General features: G+C 39.6%; 2 protein-coding genes across 2 annotated transcripts in view; one reads left to right on the forward strand and one right to left on the reverse strand.

Annotated features, from left to right (window-relative positions):
- The first annotated feature begins 720 nt into the window (after positions 1-720).
- Positions 721-14560, forward strand: LOC140949243 (gamma-aminobutyric acid type B receptor subunit 2-like). The gene is made up of 16 exons (XM_073398471.1): positions 721-987; positions 1941-2078; positions 2860-3027; positions 3215-3331; positions 3909-3974; positions 4256-4462; positions 5540-5779; positions 5914-5983; positions 6905-6985; positions 7527-7677; positions 8113-8242; positions 8556-8663; positions 9479-9610; positions 10120-10452; positions 10777-10947; positions 14094-14560. The coding sequence occupies exons 1-16, from the start codon at positions 769-771 to the stop codon at positions 14331-14333; spliced, it is 2571 nt and encodes an 856-aa protein (XP_073254572.1). The 5' UTR covers positions 721-768; the 3' UTR covers positions 14334-14560.
- Positions 14561-16394: 1834 nt separating this feature from the next.
- LOC140949239 (H(+)/Cl(-) exchange transporter 5-like) overlaps positions 16395-21953 on the reverse strand; it is an 18209-nt gene continuing 12650 nt past the window's right edge. The window contains exons 10-16 of the mRNA XM_073398467.1: positions 21730-21844; positions 21258-21353; positions 20760-20818; positions 20557-20664; positions 19329-19453; positions 18385-18479; positions 16395-17699 (exon numbers count right to left, since the gene is read on the reverse strand). Coding sequence (XP_073254568.1) covers positions 17609-17699; positions 18385-18479; positions 19329-19453; positions 20557-20664; positions 20760-20818; positions 21258-21353; positions 21730-21844 — 689 coding nt within the window. The 3' untranslated portion in view covers positions 16395-17608. The remainder of the gene's footprint in view (positions 17700-18384; positions 18480-19328; positions 19454-20556; positions 20665-20759; positions 20819-21257; positions 21354-21729; positions 21845-21953) is intronic.

Consider the following 21953-nt stretch of genomic DNA (forward strand, 5'->3'; position numbering starts at 1 on the left):
AACGTTTATTGGACACGCTTGTCAGAGGGTCGTGAACGGGGGTACCAAATCCCAGTTCCCAGCCTAAATTTGGCCCAAATCCCAGTTCCCAGGCTAATTTTTGCCAAAATCCCAGTTACCAAATCTAAAATCCCATTACTAATGATTATTTGCAAAATCATGCGCATAATAAATTAAAAGCACTGATTGACGCTATTTGGATACACGTACCTTCACCTGGACTGAAGAAAATCTCTCATTCTGCTGGTGAACACTCTTTCTCTTCCAGCCCTTGTTGACATAACCATATTAAAACCAATTCTATCATCTGCACAATCCTCGTCTGACTCACTGTCTCCGCTTTCACTGCTAGCTGGTAGCTAGACCGCGGGCGCGAAGGCGTAAAATACTGATTTCACGGTCTCTACTGAGGAGTGCAAGGTCTATTGCTACGAAATTTTATTTTCTATTTCAAAATATTGGAGCAAAGACCGCTGAAGAAAAGAAATCCCATTCCCATTTTATAATTGTTCATCCCATTCCCAGTGGCTAAATCCCAGTCCCAGTGAGTAAATCCCATTTTCCCAGTCTACAATAAAGCTAATCCCAGTTCCCATTTTACCCCTTCACGACCCTCTTGTCAGAATGTTCAAATACTACCAACACCACGGATTTGGCTCATACGAGTCAGCAACTCAGAAGCTAACCATGTTCTCATTTTTTTACAGATAGATCCAATTATCTGATCGAATGCACACTGAACCAGTTTCGTCCTTGAACGGCTGACCAATGAAACTTCTGAAGCCACTGCTTGTCCTCTTGCTGTGGATAACTCAATCATCCCAGAAGATACCTGTCTATATAGGAGGCTTCTTTCCCTTAAGTCCAAACAAAGCATCAGTCCCAGGACAAGCGCTTTTGGCAGCGGCAGAACTGGCTCTAGATCACGTGAACAAGTCTGACGTACTGCAAGATTATGAGCTGAATATGATTGTCAAGGACTCAAAGGTGTGTAGCGAAGTAATGTTACCACGTGTTCAAAAGCGTGACTGTTGACATGCTAGTTCAAAGTTCGGAAGTATAAGTGTGACGCAGTTGTGACAAAAAAAGTCCAAGCGAATATAGTTCTGATTTGGACTGCTTGTAACAATGACTGACGTCAGTGTGATGACGTCAGTCTGATGTTGACTTCCTTAGAGGCTGTCCCTATTAAGGAGTCTCTCATCCTAACAGTTCTGCGAGATTTTGTTCGTTGACGCCAAGAAATTGTTACTTCTACTTAACATTATGTTAACAGAGAAAAGAAAAATCTAATCAGGATCCACTTTAACAGATTAATTTGTCTAGGCGTTTTGCAAAACTAGTTTTGTCTTATGACCTCTTCAGTTGTCCGCCTAACGGTTGCTTTCAATCTACTTTGGTCATTGTGTATACTCTAGCTTCCCACATCCTTCTTTTATCAATTGGCCAGTAGGTTTTCGCCTGGCGCCGGGCGCAGCCCGGTTCCAGGCCACTGTGGTGTCAAGGTCGGTACAGGTAGATAGCCGAAGGGCAGCCCTAACAGTAAGTGGGTGGCTCAGGGTTGAGTGGCGTAGGGATGTTGACACTACTGTTTCAGCAGGAAAGTAGTATTCACTAGAGGCTTTGATTGAGAGGTTACGACATTAATTTTTGCATAACACAGCTAAATTATACCTCTGCTGATTATAACTATAATGGCTATTAGTAAAATCCAGCTAGCGGTATATTATCAATGCTGCGTTCTGATTGGTTGAGCTACTACTAGGCTATATGTTATAGCCCCCTAGTAGCGAAAAGCGCAAAAAAGGCTTAAAGTCTAGCTTTAACTAGCTTTAATTGTTAAATATACCATGATGGCTAAGCCAATCAGAGCTCTAGAATTGCATTATCCAATGATTCAGTTTTTAATAAAAATTGATACAATTTAACAATCTCATCAGTGTGACCCGGCTTATACCGCCAACATGTTTATGGACCTGCTGTCAGAGGAGCCCAACAGTTTAATGGCATTTGGAGCGGCATGTTCGGATGTCACGGAAATTTTGGCTGAGATGTCGGTATACAGGAAATTAGCACAGGTTTGTTAAATTTTGCCGCCAAGCTGGTTGTATCTGCCAATTAGTCTGCGGACCGTCAAAGCCATTCTCTTCCACCCAGTCAAATTAGTCCATCGATAATTGATCATTCCAACTATCAGTGGGGTTGTCATCCAGCTCATTCAATAGGTTTGAACGAGTTTTTAATCCTTCACCTCGTCAGTCAGACAACCAGACAGTTATGTATAGCTAAACATGATTTCAGTCACTCAAGACAATTAAGGCAAATCATTTTGCCAAACAAGCAGCCATCAAACAATGCCGTCTGATTTTGGTCAGTTAAATCATTTAACCGATGGATCCCTCAGTCTTCGGTCACTCAGAGTCGTCAGTTAGTAAGCTAGTCAGTACCGACAGTCATCGGTCATTAATTCCTTCAGTAACTGTTGGTCAGTCACTCAGCCAGACATTCTAGCCCTCTCTGTCAGTACGTAAAGCAGTAAGTCAGTGATTGAGTCAGCCGGTCAGTTGGCGAGTAAGCTAGTCATTCAGTCAGTCGGTTAGCCCGTCAGTTAGTGAGTCATTCAGTCCGTCAGTCAGTCATTCAGCTGGTCAGTCGGTCAGCCAGTCAGCCAGTCAGTCAGTCGCGGGGAGAGGGGGGGGGAGGGTTGGGGGTCAGTCACTCAGTTCGTCGGCTATTCCTCCGGTAAAGTCGTTTCAATTGGCCTTCCCATCCTTTTGTCTATCAGTTCGCTGTTTTTTCGTAATTGTCAGTACCCCTGAAATTTTCCTTGCTAACTACAATGATTACCTCCCATTTTAGATTTCTTATGCGTCTAGATCTCTGGCATTATCAAACAGAAATAGATTTCCAACGCTATTTCGTGCCCTGCCCTCGGAATCTGCGAGAAACCTGGCAAGAGTGGCGTGGATTAAACATTTTGGTTGGGAAAGAATTGCAACAATGTTTGAAAAAACAAAGAGTGACCTGGTAAGTTTCCACTCGTTCAGTTTGGTACTTTTCTCCGAATTGATTGAGAGTCATTTTAAAGAAACGTGAATTCACTTTGTGCCGCCTTACAATGACGTGGGTTCCCTTCGTTGTATCTTTTGTACATTTTTCTGCCGGTCAAAACCATTTCTTATCATAAATTTATTTTGTCTTTGTCTCCTCTAAGGCATCGCAATCCAACAGCCAAGTAATCAGAGAACTAAAAAAAATAAATAGAACAGTTCTTTTGTCTGAAGAAATAACGGGTAATCAACAAATCGATCTTCAGCTGAAAACGCTCGAGGTGAGGCTATTTTTAGGTCGCGCTAGGGACTGGGTGGGTGTTGCGACGAATTGCACTATGGGACTGTTTTGAGGGACACACTTTGATCCAGTTTCCTGTGCAAGCGTCTGATAGTTAGAGCAATTCGACAAGAGATCGACCCAGTGTCGCATAAGCGCATTCGCCACTCGCACATCTCCCTTAATACATCATGTTTGCCCCCACCCCACCCCCAAAAAACTTTGCATAAGTATTGTCTTTAATTTCTATTGGGATGACTACAATACCCACAGGAGAAATTAAAAACAAAGGTTATGCAAAATATTGGGGGGGAGGGGGTGGGGGCAAACAAGGGGTATTATGGGAGATATGCAAATGACGAATTCATTTAATTCGAGAGATACATACTGTAGAGAATAATTTGCACCATACTTTAATTTTCACTTCATCGTGTAAAAAGCAGGATGGAAGAATGAGAAAATGAGAGATTTTTTGTTTCTGATACGCAGTTGTAACAGGAGCGTCTTGAGAGTGAGAGGCATTTTATTGTCTTCTTCCGTTAAGGATGATATATCTCCATATCTGAAATTTTTTGCAGCGAAATGACGCCCGGATTATTGTTGGAACATTTTATGAAGCACAGGCGAGGCATGTCTTCTGTCAGGTAATTTAGGAAAAGATGTCTTAAAGGAACAAAGATTTTTCGAAAATAAGTAGAAAATTTTGTCTTACGTTATGGTAGCCTTCCACTACATGCCTTCTTTCATATTTCGTGGAAAGAGTATATGCTTCTGATCTTGGATACATTCTAAAAATAGTTATGTTCAAGGAATGAGCATTGTGCCACGTTCGTCCCTGCTATTCGTTATCTTGCTTGATCAGATATTAATTGATGGTTGATTTTAACTTTTCAATACACAAATTCCCAAGTGTTTTTATTTTTAGGCATACAAGTCAAACCTGTATGGAGTTCGGTATGTCTGGATTCTGATTGGAACGTACACGCACAATTGGTGGTCAGTACCAGACCCTACTCTGGCTTGTACCAAGGAAGAAATGAAGAAAGCTGTAGCATACACATTCATATTCAATAATCAAATATTTGTGACCGAAGAAGAGAAAGAAAAAGAGAACAAAACACTTTCAGGCCTAGTGAGTATTTGCTTATCTCTTATAAGACTTTGGCATGTGTGTCATGTGTTATGGCATGGCTTTATTCGTCAGCAACCTTTTTCGTTAGGTTTACTACTAAAAGGAAATAGAAATGCTCATGAAACGTACGAGAGATTCGTTTATGCGCTTATATTGCTACCATTACTGTGGAGGTCACAGGTCGCGTTGGTTTGGACTGTACTGTTGCCAAGGAAACATAAATAGGTTGATTTCTCCCAAAATATTTCATGAAATATTCCTAGCCCTGTAAATCCGGTGTGATCATGCGCCTTTATGACGTGAAAAGGGAGGGCGGTGCTTGAAGGTAAAGACTTAACTGACGAACAAACCTGGCGTTTTTGGTCTGGAATACATATTTGGCTAACGATGTGCTAGCGTTAGAAAAAGTTCAAAGAAGACCCTCTCGGCTTGCTCTCGGGCGAAAACGTGGGGAGATGGAATACGAAGATCGTTCAAGGAAGCTAAAGTGGGCTACACTCGAAACACGTAATTTGTTTCTTTCTTTAGTTGAATGCAACAAGATCGTTTTTAGCATGACAAACTAAACCTTGACGATCTCCTTTATTTTACTAAGGGCAGTTTACCCGTGCTAACCACCTGTATTAGCTTTATGTTGAGCCAGGAAAGTGTAATCCTTATAAATAATTTTTTCCTATCTGAATCGTACGGGACTGGAATAGTCTACTAGGATCTATTGTTGAGGCTGGGAGCCTGAACCGTTTTAAGAGTGCGCTGAAGTGCTTCCTAAATATCCACTATTTGTTTGTCTTGGGTTTATTTGTTTGACTGTTATTATTGATCGTTAGTGATCCAATTCATATTTTGTAAATAGTTTTTAAATGTCCTATTTTATATCTATATTGTGCATAGCTTATATCTGTTTTATCTTTTTATTTAGGGAAACGTCATAGGGTCAACCTCCAGTTTTCCTTAATAGTTTTCGAGATGTTTTATAATTTTTATTTTCCCCATCTTGAATAAATACGTTATGTTATGTTATGTTATGTTATGTTAAGGACGAAATTGATTTTAATGGGCTATTGTGTCTATCCACAGACAACCAGGCAATTTTATGAACAGTATAAAGAGAGATTAAAGAAGTTAAACTTATCAAGAGTACCAAACATTACCGCTTACACTTACGATGCTGTGTGGACTGTAGCTGCGTCACTGAACAAGTCTATACCAGTTCTCAAGTCCATGGGGCTAAAGTTACAAGACTTTTACCGTAACAAGACGGAAATGACCAAGTTGTTTGTACAGACCATTCAAGACATACACTTTCTTGGAGTTACTGTAAGTTGAAATATTTTTGCGTTGTTGTATCTTTTATTTGATAAATAGCAACTGCGACCACACAGCTCGATTTAAGCCTTGTTTCTGCAGAGAAAGCGATGTGAAACTCACTGGAAAACTGTTTTCGTTTTCAGGGAGAAGTCGCGTTTTTTGATGACGGCGACCGGTATGATGGTATGGTGGAAATCCTTCAACAGGGTCCAGGTACTTGTCATATATTCTGTGCTAAGACTAAGCCTCGGACCTAGCGAACGCCGTGGCATTCGGCCTTGTAGAAGCCGGTAGTTTGGTGCGCTTGACATCATTTACACGTTTTGACATCCTTAAGGGACAGTAAAGTGGGCAACAAAAACGTGTAACTTGTTTTGCAACGAGTTGGAATGAAATATTGCACGTTTTACCACCCACAAATCAAACCTATCTTGCAACAAATCCGGTTTTTGCAAGTTGCGTGAATACTAACTTCTGCTTGAGTAAAATTACGCGGGAGTCAGGCTATAGACGGAAGATTCTTCACTTTTTGCCAAACACGTTTGCCTTGAGCTGGTAAAACGCGTAAAATGTACAGATTTTGTTGCAAAAAGTAGAACTGATGTATACTTTCTGCAACAACTTTTCGCAACTAGCAAAAACCTAATTTGTTGCAAGACAAGTTTGATGTGGGTGGCAAAACGCGCAACATCGCTATTCAACTCTTATTGCATCAATGTTGCAAGACAAGCTGAATGTTTTTTGTCGCCCGTTTTCCCGTACCTTTAGAACCAGTTGTGTTCTAGAATTTTATTGGTTAGCATCATAACATTTGCTCATAGCAACTGGATAAATGCTCGGGTGATTTCAAAATTACGATGAGGGAAGTTATAATTAAGCATTGAGTCAGAGAAGAACAGCAGCATTTTGTCACACTTAGATTAAGAAGGAAAGCCGAATGGCTTTACACTTAGAAAAAGATACCAACTGTAAATCCGGTCCTAACAGCTTCAAAAACGTGTGTGCAAACCCTCAGGGCTAAGATTAGATTTGGCGAGAAAAAGAAATAAGAGACAGAATACTCAGCACGATGAGAAAATGCAAACACAGCCTGGGAAGTCGTGTAATGACAGTTGCTGGCTTTCCTGTTCACAGATGGCCGCGCGGTGAAGGTTGGTTGCTACGACGCACGCGTCAAAAAGCTTCAGCTCTTTGGTCAAGGAAATGTTTGGCCAGGTAACTACATTATTAGCCTAAAAATCAATATCCTTGCTGTATATTAATTATCTTGGCTTGAGGCAAGAACTTCACACTCGACGAAGTGAAAGGAGCTTGAATGACGTTTAAGACGCGAAAGGAATCTCAGCCCCTGGCCGTGATATTCGCTGCACATTGCTCGAATACTGAATTTTTAAGACAACTAACAGGTTCCTTTCGTGTAATAACTACATTTCATACTACAAAGGCAAGTGACAATAAATACATGATAGAAGTTAGAAAGCGAGTAAGATATGAATGCCTAGCTCTTAGGTACTGACTTCACATTGATGAAATGGACACCAATGTAAACGCAAAATCTTACGTTACAACATTTTGTATGATGAAAGTGCCCCAGATTAGGCAGAGAAAATTATTACTTATGTGACTCATTTCTCTAATGGCCTAAAAAAAATGAAGGGATATGCAGCTCTTTCTGTTCAAAAGGCATCAAGCATACTGCAGATATAATAGTTTAATATATGTGGAGAACACACTTATTTTGTCATTTTGTTCACAGATGGTAGAATTCCTCTTGACAAGACAATCACAGTGACTGAGTATGTCAAGATATCAATGTGGCTGATCATTTTAACAAGTTGTCTGAGTACTCTCGGAATTGCTCTAGCGATCTTTTTATTGGGATTCAATCTTCGTTATAGGAAGAAAAAGTTAGTGTCTAATTAGCCTTGTTTGAATAACTAAAGATTAAAAACTTTAGCCAATAAGAAGCTTGAAATATGAGGTATATAATAGAGGTGAGCCATAAAGATGGCTATGAGCACCACTTTCTTGATGAACATGACTATGGCACCACATTCTTGATGACCGTGGCTATGGCCACCATATTCTTTATCACCATGACTACGACCACCACATTCTTGATGACCGTGGCTATGGCCAGCACATTCTTGATGACCATGACTATAACCACAAATTCTTTATGACTAGAACTATGATGACCATGATACCGACCATCGATCCGACCTTGCCATTATTAAGATCATGACCGTTTTCTTTACTTCGAGGAAGGATACCCCCAAAATGCATGTTTGATTGGCACCTATGCCGACAGAATAAAGCATGCTATCTTATATTTTCCCCAGGTATATAAAACTATCAAGTCCAAACCTAAATAACGTGATTCTTCTTGGAGGCATCATGATGTATTCTACTGTGTTTATATATGGATTGGATGGAAGACTGTCACCACTCAGTTACAATTACGTCTGCCGTGTGAGTCTAACTAACAAATAGTGATGCTATGGCGATATCATATTGAATGAAGGCATAAGCTCATAGCGGCTGAGTTGTCATGAGATGATTACACTGTGATTTTGTCGGCAGTGACTATGCATTGTACGGCTAAATAACAGTGATAACTTAAAAGAAAATCTCCACAACACCGGACAATTTTAATTTCAATTTCAATTTACAATTGCAATTAAAATTGCAATTGTAACAATGCCGATAATGTACACCACCATCAACAACAAAATACGCACTATGAACTGGACAAATAATTAAATAGAAAAATGCTTTTTTTCAGGCCCGATTCTGTTTATTATCCCTTGGATTTACAGTTGGATTTGGGGCAATGTTCTCGAAAACGTGGCGAGTTCATCAAATTTTCACCAATATCAAGAAAGTGAGAAAGGTAACTTAATAATTTTTACATGCTATTTGCTCATGAACATTTTATTTTCATGGACAAAAAACAGATCAAGAAAAAATACAAAAAAGACCAGAAAGACATAGAATCATACATCAACCGCCAAAGCATATTTCTTTGATAGGTTTGAACCCAGGGGGGGTACTCGGGATTTCAAGTGACGGGGATGATGGAAGGATTTTTTTGGGTTTGAAATTTTCGATTTCGGGATTTTTTGGGTACGAAAATTTGGCAATTATTTTTTTGGTAGCTTGATTTGAGTAGGGATTTTTTTGGGTATTAGAAAGAATCGGTAGTGCCCAGGCTGCGTAGTTCTCCGAATAAAGTACAAACAAACGTGTTTTGCTGTTGTTTAATAGTTAACTATGGTGTCGCTTTACATCGCACGTGTTATACAATAGTCTGCATTTTTGGTCCAGGGATTTTTTTGGGTTCTGCTGGAAGCCCTAGGGATTTTTTTGGGTCTTGACTTTTGGCTCCATTTCATCATCCCCGTCACTTGAAATCCCAAGTACCCCCCCTGGGGGGTTGAATAAGATAGAATCAGAATTTCTCTGAGATGAATGTCGTCTTGCGAAGGAGTGGAGATATAAATGGAATTATCTTAAAAGGTACTGACATTTCAAAATGTTGTACATCCCTGGATGAAAGACGACCCCCCCCCCCCCTAAAAATACCTGCGTGGGAGGCCCTTCTCTTGCAGGTTTTTCGAGATTCCGATATGTTTCATTCCAACGGGCATGAGCGCATTATTTGTTAATTATTGACTGTTAATATCTGTTATTACCCCCTCTCAACAGGTGGTTCGTGATTTTGATCTGTTCCGGCTGTTGGGGGCTTTGGTATTTGTTGATGCTTTGTTGCTGGTGATCTGGATGACCCTGCATCCCCCCAGCAGGAACGTCATAATTCAGACGGAAGGAACTCGCTCGGTAAGACTTGGTAGTACTAATAAGTGATTTAACATTTGGTACCTAGCCATGGTAGATGTCAACAGGAAAACGCACGTGAACTCTAGTTGGCGATGAGACGTCTGCAGTTGAAGTGCTAATAATTAGAAAAAAACTAACTTCTTTAATTCCATAATGTTAGTTTGAAAAATTTTTTTAAGGAACAATTTTGCAATTTTGTTCTAAACAGCGCCAGGGTTTAAAAGGCTTGGAAGTACATCTCTACCCAAACTTCCTCTGGGTTTCCTCCCCCCTCAACGGGCGTAAAAGCAAACAAGGAAAATACAAAGGCGAAGGATAACAAACTGTGTACGTTAAAAAAAATTAAGGAGCAAGTATAAACAGACACTCAATTGATAACAGACAAAAAGAGTTCAAAAATTATATTAACTGGTATGTTCTTGAGATGAATAAGAAATCTATTTACCTTCGGCAAGATCAAAAACGACCCCTTGTAGGTTCGTTCTGATTTCTTCTCATTTCACCTACAGGTGTCTGAGGATCGCGATTACAGGACGATTCTTTACCGTGAGGAGTGCTATGGCCCTCATTTCACAGTTTGGATTATTGTATTTTATACTTTTCACAGCCTTCTGCTTATTTTTGGCCTGTTTCTCGCAATTGGGACTCGAAAGGTTTCTATCCCTGCTCTGAATGACTCGCGATTCATCGGCATCAGCGTGTATAACGTGGTGCTTTTGTGTGCAATTGGTGTTCCTGTGTCATTCTTCGCCAACAGCCACCCCACCATCAGTTTTTGCCTCATCTGTGCAGTCATCTTGTTTTGCACGACGCTGACTCTTGGAATACTATTCATACCTAAGGTAAGGACGCTTTAGTAGTGGTTTAAATGAAAACAACCTTGTCTCATTATTTGCCTTTGTTTTTATACCAGAACCTTCATACTGTAAAGCAAAGTTAACACCATCAACAGGGAACGTAGTCTGCTCAGTAGCTTTATGTAACAGTCACTTTTGCCAGGATTTTATCCCCAGTTTCAGAAAGTTTAAAAATCTGTGTAAACCCGTACACGGCATAACAGAAAAATGCCTCTTTGATGCTCTCAGCTAAATGGTCGGAACTAATCCACACTTTCATGTACTCAGTTTGTATCAAATGCTTAGATAGTTTAATTTCATATTTCTCAGGTTTACAGAATATACAAAAATCCGGATGAGAATCCTCTTAGACGTGGTCTCAACAGCACGGCATGTGGATCATCAAACAGGCAGTTCCTTCATGTGCCATCCTTTGATGCATTGCGGAATAGCGCTCAAGTTGAGGAAGAGAATCAACAGCTGAGAGAAGAAGTAGAAACGGTCAGGGTTTGATTGATTTTTTATAATTACATACTAGTTAAAAGAAAAGAAAAGAAGAAACCAAACAATACTGTTTCAAACAAGACTGTATTGATTCTTGATTGTTTCTTTGGTCTTACCTAATAGCGGTAGACTGTTCACAGTCCCCTATTTTTTGGTGAGATCGTCGAGATATAGCGCGTCTTCCATCGTTAATGATGGCTATCTTGATTTTCAAATGCGTATGTACCGAGGGGGCGGGCGTCGGGAATTATAGCTCTTGGGGGAGGGAGGCGAGAACCAAACCACCCCCGCCCCCTAAGTAGTTTTGACACTCATGCAAGATTGCAGCTCGTAACGCAAAGCGCTCGATCTCGACGATCTTACGGAAAAATAGAGAACTGTGAACAGTCTATAATAGCGGCCACTTTCGATGCACTGTCAAACTCCGCTTTAATTACAGACAACCGCTTAATATGGACATCTATTACGGACCATTATTACGGACAGTTTGCTTTGTCTCCGTGAATAAGAGGCCTTGCATTTTGTCTAAATTCAACCCGCTTAAAGTTAGAAACTGTGTCACGAAATTTAGCCAAATTAGGAAATTACAAAATGCCCGTTAAATTAAGGGAACATAAAAATAACCGCTTAAAACTTTAAAAGAAGGTTAAAATAACATAACAGAAACAACAGATGCCACGGATGGGCAAAACTGAAGACGACTGAAACAGATTGAAATTAGGGTTTTTGAAAACTGTTCAGCCTAACAGTTTTTCAAAGTTGATTCGTGCTGTTTGCAACTTCAAAAATAATGCCCAGGAGACATATTTGTTTGTCTTGGATCTCTGATTTTGTCATTTACCGTTATATACTATATGTTGTACAGGATATGTACGTGGTGCGTTTCAATTGGTTTAAAGTTTATTTTTCTGTGTTTTGTGTATGGTAATGTATGATAATGAGTTTAGAACAATCAAAAATGAATTTTAAACCAAGGATAAAATAGACCAATTTCGATATAAAATTCAGATTTGGCACCAAGGGTTGGGCTGGGAAAAAAACGAAAGAAATCATCTTGGAGCTCAGCAGTGAATAATACATTTCGTTTGTTTTATTCCCTTAGCCTCGGCACCAAGTGTAAATTTAATTATATCGAAATTGGTCCATACTATTGAAAGACAACATATTCATCAGGAACCCCCTATGTACGTAAAGTTTCCACATGGATGTATCTGACCTTAACCCTGAATCGCAGCTGTATTCTCGAGTCGCAAACTGCTGGGAGTTTGCAACTCGAGGAGAAATCTGAAATTCAGGCCCATATGCTCTTTGCGAATTGTGAGTTAATTACCCTTTTTTATTTGGGGATGAAATGTTTCAAAGAAAAACTAGACCTTCCAATTTCGTCACAGTTCGTGTTTCTCGTCCCTCGTTCTCCAGTTACGTCCTTTCGCATAACCAAAGATTTAAGACATTTCAGTTTTCTAACATGCGGTTTTTTTGGCAAAATTATAACAGGCGATGGGCCATGTATCAACTACAGCAGATGAAAAAGCTAAAGACGGTACGAGACCGTTCACTTGTTTTTGTTATAGAAATAAACTGGTAGTTATAAATTTCAAAGGGATCGTGGAAATGCTAGGAAATACCAGGATAGATCTTAAAGTAAAACGCTAAACTAACCACAGTGATGGAAGAAAACGACCCTTACCCTGTTAAAATTTAAAGTACTAAAGTAAAACTAACCTCTGTAATAGCCTTGTCGATAAAAAAAAGCATAAAAATAACATTTTAAAGTTTTATTGGGGGGGAGGGGAGGGGCAGTTATTGTTTTAAAATATAAAAACAATAAAAACAGAAAGTCGCAGCAATTCATTGGCTTTTCCCAACTTTTGAGGAATGCTTTTGGAGCAATTTTTTACCTTTCTGAGCAATTTTTGAGCAAAGTATAGGTTTAGAGCACATATCAAGCGCGAAAATGTCACAACGTTGAAAAGCGCAATTATTACTTGATTCCTGCTTTATTTGCTAACAAAAAAAAAAAGCAGTGGTCTTAGCTTCGTCTAAGTTTTTCATTTACAAAATTGCTTCACATTCCATTCAGCAAAACATTCTCCGCATATTTGTTTCTGCTGAAGCTCTGTTATTGTTCCATTTAAATTACTATTGAAGCTTTGTAAATTCGGTTTTCTGTTCAAAATGAAATAAGCACCCTCTCTCGAATAAGTGTTACAGAAGTAAATGCGCTCTTTCCATGAATAATCTTTTAGCTTCCAGAAATTTTGATTTTACGTAAATATGCAAACTGATAAGATTAACCATCTTTAATTTAACTAATTTTTATTACTATGGAAGATGGACTGCTGATGTTTTGATATATTAACAGTTATCTCTTTTGGAATCAGCTTTAATGCTCGGACATTGACATTGGTTTAATTAATTTCTATCTTTAGTGTTAATTGAGTGTTAATGAGTAATACCTATAATCAGATAAATTAAAAGAGATAGACTATAAAAACAGGAAAAGTATGTGATTAGAGTGGTTTTCGTTTGAGTGTCGTAAAACCAAAACCAAAGTAATTACTCTGGCCAATCACATAGGACACAGACAATACATTGAACCAATCAAAACTCGAAGTAATTACATGTGGCTGACGCAAAGCGCGGGAAAATCGTGCGAGCGCGTCACAATTGGCTTTGGTTTTACTTCTGATTGGATGAAAAGGTGACGCGAATCTTTTAAGCCAATCGCATCGTGTAGAAAGTGCAAAACCAATTACTTTTCGACACTCAAATGAAAACCGCTCTAATCGCATGAAGAAGAACACGAATAGTGAGAACTAAAGGATAAAAAGCAGCCAAGGAACTGAGAGAGATAAAAGAAGAAAAGTGAAGGGACAGAGAAACTGTCAGGCAATAAGAAACTCAGTTAAGGAAACTGTAAGTCTATTACTTAAAAAGAAATCCTATTGTCCTGCTGAGAACGACTCCATCACCACGTGTCAAGCAAAACCTCTATAGTTTATCACTTGTGGAAAGTTCGTTTACATAAGCGTCTCCCTTGAGTAACAAAGCTAAAAATAAGCGCCCTGGATTTGCTAAAGATTTAATAATTGTAATTATAATCATAAATTGTTGCTTCGTTTTTTTTTATCATACCACAGCTGAGAGAGGAATTAAAGAGAATGGGCGTACAACAGAAATCGAATAAAGAAAGCGGACTGGTGATGAGAGTTGCTGCGGTTCTGAATACCACCGCATGTTCAGGAGAAAACGGTCGCCTCCTTCGCCGTAGTTCGTCAACAAGTGACTTAGATTCCTTTGGACTTGAGTCAAGGCAACCGACTCAACGTGTGCGAGCCGATACCGGAACGAGTGTGGTACCAACAGGGGAAGATTCTTAGCACCGCTTACCTTCTACGGCAAAAGAGAAGAACTAAATGCGATCGAGTTGTTTAGTCTTAATTTACGGGATAAAATACCCGGATAAGAGACTGTCGCTTACTACTTTTAACACAAAAAATGTCAAAAAAGCTTTTATTGCTGACAATTGGCCCTTCGCAGAATACGCTCACATCCGTGTTTTTCTTGCTCCTCTCCAGCAAGGCGTGTTTTACCATTTAAACGTATTCTGCAAAGGGCTCATTACATATTCTTGATCATTTATCCTTTTATTTACAATGAATAAGCCTAATAGCTCAATCAAACTTCTTCAATGGCTTTAAAATTTCAAAAGAGGAGGACAGACTCGAAGTAAAAATAACTCCGAGTAGTTTTTCATAATATGATGTATTAAATAGAGATTATGCAACGCGTTGTCTTCAGCGGTAATTGCAAAACCCTCTCCTTGAAAGTGAGACCAACTGCAAAACAACAACAACAAAAACAAAGCAGGATATGGGAAGTTTTAAACTCTAGGGGTGCACGAGTTAGGTCGATATGCTTCTAGAAAGGATCCACAGTGAAAGATATGCTTCGTTTTTGTTTCTTTCGAACAGAATTCACCTGACTTGAATTCACAGGCAGTCGTGCAAAACCCAATTTCAGAAATTTCAAGTATTCCTCGTACTGGATTCATTATAATACAACTTAGTATTGCCATGGACATGTGCAAGAGTGGGGCCTTGCCCACCTCCAGCACCCACTATTCAGGAAATGAGCCCGCGCTCCTCAAGGAACAAGACCAGTCCCAAGAGAGCGGCGGAAGTCGATACTAACGCTGTATGTCAGTTGAGTGTACGATGCTTCTTAACCTTGCTTAGGGAGGGTTTACTATGAGTACTCCAGTCTTCCCGTGTCTTCAAAAACCAACATTTCCCAATTCAGTTCGACCAGGATGGCAGAAAAAGAGCTAAAAAGAACTTTAATGAAATGCCACCACTCAAATTCTTATTTATTTATTTATTCATCCATTTCTTTAGGTGAACCAGCCTTAAGTAAAAGCAGTTTCAGGCGCACCGAATAAACCTTTTTTGCGGAGGAGTGAATACATTAAAAGTGATGACGCCATAGCCTTTTTGTCTTTATCTCATGAATAAAACGCAGTGGATTCCCACTACCTTCCCTTTTTTGTGTTCACCATTTTCATCTTAATGCATCTTATTTTCCCCCAAATTTTGCAGAACCATCGTCTTCGATTCCTCTTGGAACGACTGTATTTCAAAATTTTTGGGGGTAAACAAGGTGTATTATGGTCTATGTGAAAATGGTGAATTTCTGAAACAATAGAAACAACAGACTCGCCTTGCCTTAACCGGTTTGAGCCTGCTTGTCATGTTCTAAGGGGAGGGGTTGTTTCGTGAAAGAAAGAGCTGGTTTGCACAGTAATTTTCAAGGAGTTATAATAACTCCTCTGGTGGGGTTAATTTAACTCCTTACAGTGGAGTTATTTTTTTGGGGAGTTATTTGAACTCCAAAAAGGAGTTCAAAGAACTCTTTTTCAGGAGTAAAAATGACCCCAGATATTGAGGAGTTAAAATAACCCCCAAAAAGGAGTTATCCTGTACCTAACATTTTTACTCCATTTTTGGAGTTATAAAAACTCCCTTAAAATTATGGTGTGCCTTCGCGCTCATTAATATCCACGATTTGCGTGCCAAGCACCAGTGAACTGGAGCCAGGACAGGATTTTAAGACACGGGAGAGTTTCAGCTTATTCCTTCGACACCATGAAACCGGTTAAATAAAACTAAAGCATGACAAACCGGCTAAAACCGGGTCAAGGCTAAGTGAGTCTATTGTTTCCATTGCATTAGAAATACAAAAAGGGAAGATAATGTAATCCACCCCATTTTAATCATGAGATATATTAAGACAAAAAGACTATGAGGTCATCGGCGTTAATGTATTCATCTACAAAAAAGTTTTAAAATTTGGTGCGCCCAACACCACTAGTAAATTTTTGGGGGCTATGGAAGAAGAGTAGTATCATGAGATTAACTTATTCAATCACGACAGCCCTGACCTCAGTTTTATTTTTAATTTATTGTTATTGTCATTTTCATCGCTTTATTTTAAAAATATATCCTCGACCTGAGATGTACATGTATTAGTAAAACTTATGCGAACGCTTGGGTTACTTTGTTACCTCTTTTCTTAATCAGCTTATTATCTTGACATGGAGGAATGGCCATGTTTTGTAAGACTAATCCAAATGAGACTATGTTCACGTTAACTGTCCGAACACTAGTGCCTGGATAAAAAAAAAAAAAAAATAGCACAAAATGGTGTGAACGCAGGGTGACAGTGACTGACGTTTAGACAGCATGTGCGGTAGTCATCTTCACAGTCAAAGTGAGTTGTATCACGTCAGTTATCTTATTTAACTTTGGTTATTGACCTGATTGGTCAATTTAGTCGCGATGTTATTGGTCGACTGTCAGTTAAGCCGTGAAGACTATGAAGACTTGTAATGTCATTGGTGCGTTTCGCTTCGTCCACTGTCACAGTTAAACAGTCATTTATTAGTCAAATTGGCGGTTATACAGTCATTCTCTCGTAGTTAAGCCCGGTTCAGATGAAGCCGAACCCAATATATTGAATTGAGTACATGAAAAGTTCGGCGTCTGAATCAATTAGGAACGCCTATTTCAATTTGAAACGGCTCAGCCGTTCTTCCCGCCTAGCCCGGCCGGGAATTTCGACTGTGGAACGGCTTTGATTCAGACGCCGAAACTTTCATCTGCCTAACTTAATGCATAGATTATAATAACGCATTTTGCAAGCAGTTTCACCAAATGAGCATTTTTATCCTTTTGAATTTAGTTCGGCTGGAATTAAGATTGGTGTCTGAATCAATTCAGGCGGTCTAAATAGTTGGGTCGGCCTTAATTCGGCGTCTGAACCGGGCCTTAGTTTTACTTGAGTCCGTCAATTAGTCGTTAACTGTTGACTACGATTCAGTAGCGTTTGTTTGGGTGCCCGATAAGTAGCTGTGATACATAGCTCCCTTTCGCCTTGACAGATACCACTTCAAACGAGAGCGTTTCAGGGAGTCACGAGTATTGTAAAAGCGGTGGATTATCTAGGAACCAAGAGAAAGCGTGGGTACACAGGGACCCAGTGTCCACTTCTCCACAGACCATTCACAATTTTGCTGATTTAAGAGATTATGACTCCATATTATTATGTGGGATATTACGTCATGTAGTACATAAATCGTTTTTTTTAACTGCGACTGTCAATGGAATAGTATAGAATCTGGATCTTGATTGGCTAACGTGGCAATATGGCGTAGAACATCTTTCTTTGTGATGATTCCTAACAAGCGACTGAAAAAAAATAGATACAACAAAATTAACTCCGTGAACTAAAAACATGTTGTATGTTAGTGTGTATGTACACTCGACGCTGATATCAGAAAACAAACCAACCAACAAACAAAACACCTGATTGATCAGTACCATTGAATGGTCATGAATGGTCGTTTTATGGTATCGATTTAATCGATAGACACAAATGTCAATTTATACAGCATAATAAAGTACTGCTCGGTAACCATGTACTTGCGTGGTAATCTTTATGATTTAATTAACATACTCAACTATTATAGTAATCTTAAAAAGCACAATAAAGAGTACCACAAGAAGACACACTGTTCAAGAGCTTTTATTTGAATGGTTACACTACTGGGTTTGATTCACGGAATCAAAACTCAGAACCACCTTGTACATCACAGTAAACAGCACCACAGTAAAGTACTGCGGGCCGCAGTTGTTCAAAAGGTGAATAACGCTATCCACTGTTTAAATATCTCTTCAGTAGATAACTCAATCGTTTTCCACAATACTTATGCTCTAGTGAGTGATTTATCCGGTGGATAGTGCCTTGTAAGTTTCATTTGAGTTTTAAACGCTTGAGTTTTCGTCAATGGTGTAATACACGACACGACTGAGAATCGCTGTGACTTTGAAGGATTGCATGTGGAACCACAAAGGAAATAAGCTGTCTACTCACCCATTGTGTGTAACAAGTGTCTGCCTTAATCCCAGCCTACGGAACATTTCCACTACTGTTTCCATGGGCATGGCATCAGTGATTTGAATTGGGCTCTGAAATACAACAGACATTCGCTACGTTAGAAACGAGGGGGAAACTAGGGCGAGTTAACTTTCGCAAAGACTTTTGGGACTGTTACTACGAACAGGGAATGATTAGCCAATAGCTGACTAGCGCGTGCCTGGTAACGACCCCACAAACAATTGCGGGACGCATTTCGGTTCCAGTCCCCTTCTCGTTCCTTAAGTGGCGAATTAAAACAACTTTGTTATAAGCCACCACAACCTGGACCCAACTTAAAAATGGTTAAGTTTAACCCAAGATTAAGCTAAATTTTAAGCACGGTTTTCTCTTCTAAGAACATGTAACTCAAGCTTACAAAATACCGTTGCGTCCTCACTCTGCGATACAGTGATGATAACAAAAAATGTTACTCTAAGCAATGCGTAGGAAGGTAAATATAAAACGTGGAACAAAATTTTAATCCTGGATTAGCGCCAATCGGCCTTTCAGGAACCGGGTCCAGATGGGTAAATTATCAACGGGGTTACAAGTGATATAACAAGTAGATCTGTCTGATGAGAGAAAACCTCCTAATAAAAGCTTCTTCAAGTGGAAATGGTAAACTTCACAAGAACTGAGGATTAACCTTGCCTATCCAAATCGTAACCGTTTTTTTCCTGTTTGCAACAAACGATAATTTTATTATCATAGAAAACCCCGTAACTGACACTTTTGTTTTCAAAGCCAAAAAGTCTGTCTTTTTTTTCATTTCTGAGGGAAACTCAAACCTCACTTTACTTTTTATCAACCACTTTTTTCACAAAGCAATTCATTCGGCTTCACCGTGATGTAGAGTGAAACAATGAAAACATTCAAGTGTTATTAATCCAGTTTCCTACCATGTCAACAATATGTCTCAAACTCAAACTAGACGGCTGACCAGGCTCAGCATACCGAGGGGGACTGGGCAAGAAGTAAACACGTGATGCCGATACCACTGTTTCATCACGAGCTCTGGCGTGACCTGAAAGCACAAGTAACAAAGTCATACATTTGCCAGTACTTATGCTTCCTCCACACGGCTGAAGAATTTGACCGGCCTCACCGACACACGGGACCGTTAAATATTTTGGATGTGTTCATACGGAAGTTTGAACGGCTAAGCGTCTAAATTTTCGTACGGTGAAGGTGGTTCCGTGTGAACAAAACACCTAACACCTAACACCTAACACTGGCGGCCGTAGAAAATGGGCGTATGGAAAAGCCGGAATCCGAAATCCGGAACCGGAGCCGGAAACGGAAACGGAACCGGAACCGGAACCGGAACCCGAACCTAAGAAATAAAACTTAGAGACGTTTCTGTCTTAAGAGTGTCACTAACAATTATTGCTCGATCAAGACTTTTTATCCCCACATTATATTTATTTATTGTTATTATATTTTTTACTGTCGCATTTTTTGCGTACGGCGAGAATTTCATATACGCGTGAGCGTTGCAACTTGGGATCATGATTGACATGAGTTGACATGAGTACTCCTCCTCCCTTTGCCGCCTTTTCCTCACAATGGTTGAAACACGGAGCCCTTTTAAAAAATGAGTAACTTCGGCTCAAGAGAAGGAAATGAATAACACAGCGGTCTTAAACATCACATACTAATAATGGCTGTTTTTCGCAGTCAATCGGCTTCTGATTAGTTGTAGTCTCGATCTGTCGAAAATTACTCGACCTACAGCTGCAGTCACAGTTTATGACTGCTAGGAATAACAGTAGGATGCACTTAGCTTTTTTTTTTTGGCAAGTCACTTTCCGAATGTGAGTATACCTTTGGTATCACGATCACTGTGCTGAAAATTTCTCAAAACAATGATAACAGAGGACGCCATCTTGAATTTTATTCCCACACGGGTATCGGGAACTGGTTTCAGTGCTTCCCAGTTTACCCTGGTCTCAATTTAAGTTCCGGTTCCGGATTCCGGATTCCGGCTTTTCCATACGCCCCGTAGCAATCGCTGCTTTTAAGATACAGCTATTTCGAGAAAGGTTGCCTATTTACGGTATGCAACTGAAGGTAAGGGACTCTAACAATCATTTTAATCACAAGTCAAGACAAAGTAAAGAAACCTACTTATGGCAATATTCAAATCTCTCCTCAGAACAAAGCCTGCGAGTCTTTGTGATTCATTGTCCACTATCACAGGAAATCCTTTGAACTCGGTTTCTTCAAGAAGTGTTTCTGTGAGAGATATAACAAGACACTATTTAAATTCAGTTCATATAAACTAATAAGTCAGGAACACTGAAATTAACCTTTAGGAAAATATTTATTACCTATGTCTCCAACGGTAAAACTATCTTGAGTAATGCATGATAAAGGAGGGTCATTTTTCCTGAAAAATAAGGGCATAGTCAAACAGATAATATAAGAAACTAGTGTGATGCAAATCACCTACCAAAATGAACGTAAACTGGAGCCCATAACCCAGAGCAAGTAACTGCCATGAACATGTTGTATGGTGTTTTCTGAAGCACCTTTTCCTGTTTGAGATACAACCTTGGGGTGTAGCCTTTTAGCAGCTTTGGTTCCCAGTCAACTGGTCTACCTGGTCTTTCTTTGCTTAACAAGTCACGTATTATTTAAATTAAAATCAATGCAGGAAAGAGTTTCAGTAAACACTTCCCTGAATGTAAAAGTCGCTTTGGAAAATTCAATTTGATATTTTGGACAGGTGATCACTTCTGGAGGGGGTGAGGGGTGGGGGGGGGGGGGAGGTCACCCATGACAGATGGTCAAACATGGAAGTTTGACGACAATTAATTTAATCTCACCTTGGTCTCATAACATCAGCTGCCAGTGTCGTGTGAGTGAATTCTTCTTTGCTGTCCAGGAATGGGTAGCCATTCAGATGAATATGTCCATCATAACTTGAACAGCAGTCAAGGGTTTGCAACACTGACATCAGACAAAATTCACTATTTTCACTGTCTCTTTAAGTTTTATACCTATCATGACTCCTTAGGAATACAATATAGGGTTTACTCACTCTCACCTTTTAGACCATTTTTGTTCCTGTGTATTTTCCAGAAGTCAGATCTGGCTGTCCAGACCGGTTAATGTGTAAATAGAATCTTTGTCTTCTCTTGAGATTTTTACTACAACCCGTCACAATAAACTAATCTGGCTGGATGGTTCTGATTAAAATTCTTGTTACGAATAGATTGGCCTGGCCTGGCCAGCTAAATCTGACAAATGAAAAGCACCCTAAGTAAAATACATCAACACGTGAAAGCAGAAGGATACATTCCTTCCTTAATGAATGCATCTCCAATCCATTTACTTGTCATAATAGCCACCATGAGTGGTACAATGTACATCAGTCCTCCAGTCAGCTCAAACATGATCACCACAAGGGAAACTTCAAACGAAAAATGGATACTTCAGGATGATTACAATGCATCATTAGAGCAGAGGAAAGATAGATCGCATAATCAGCAAAGCTTGCAAAATAGCGAGGACAAATTTAC

Source organism: Porites lutea, chromosome 9, assembly GCF_958299795.1.
Source record: "Porites lutea chromosome 9, jaPorLute2.1, whole genome shotgun sequence".
Lineage (NCBI taxonomy): Eukaryota > Metazoa > Cnidaria > Anthozoa > Scleractinia > Poritidae > Porites > Porites lutea.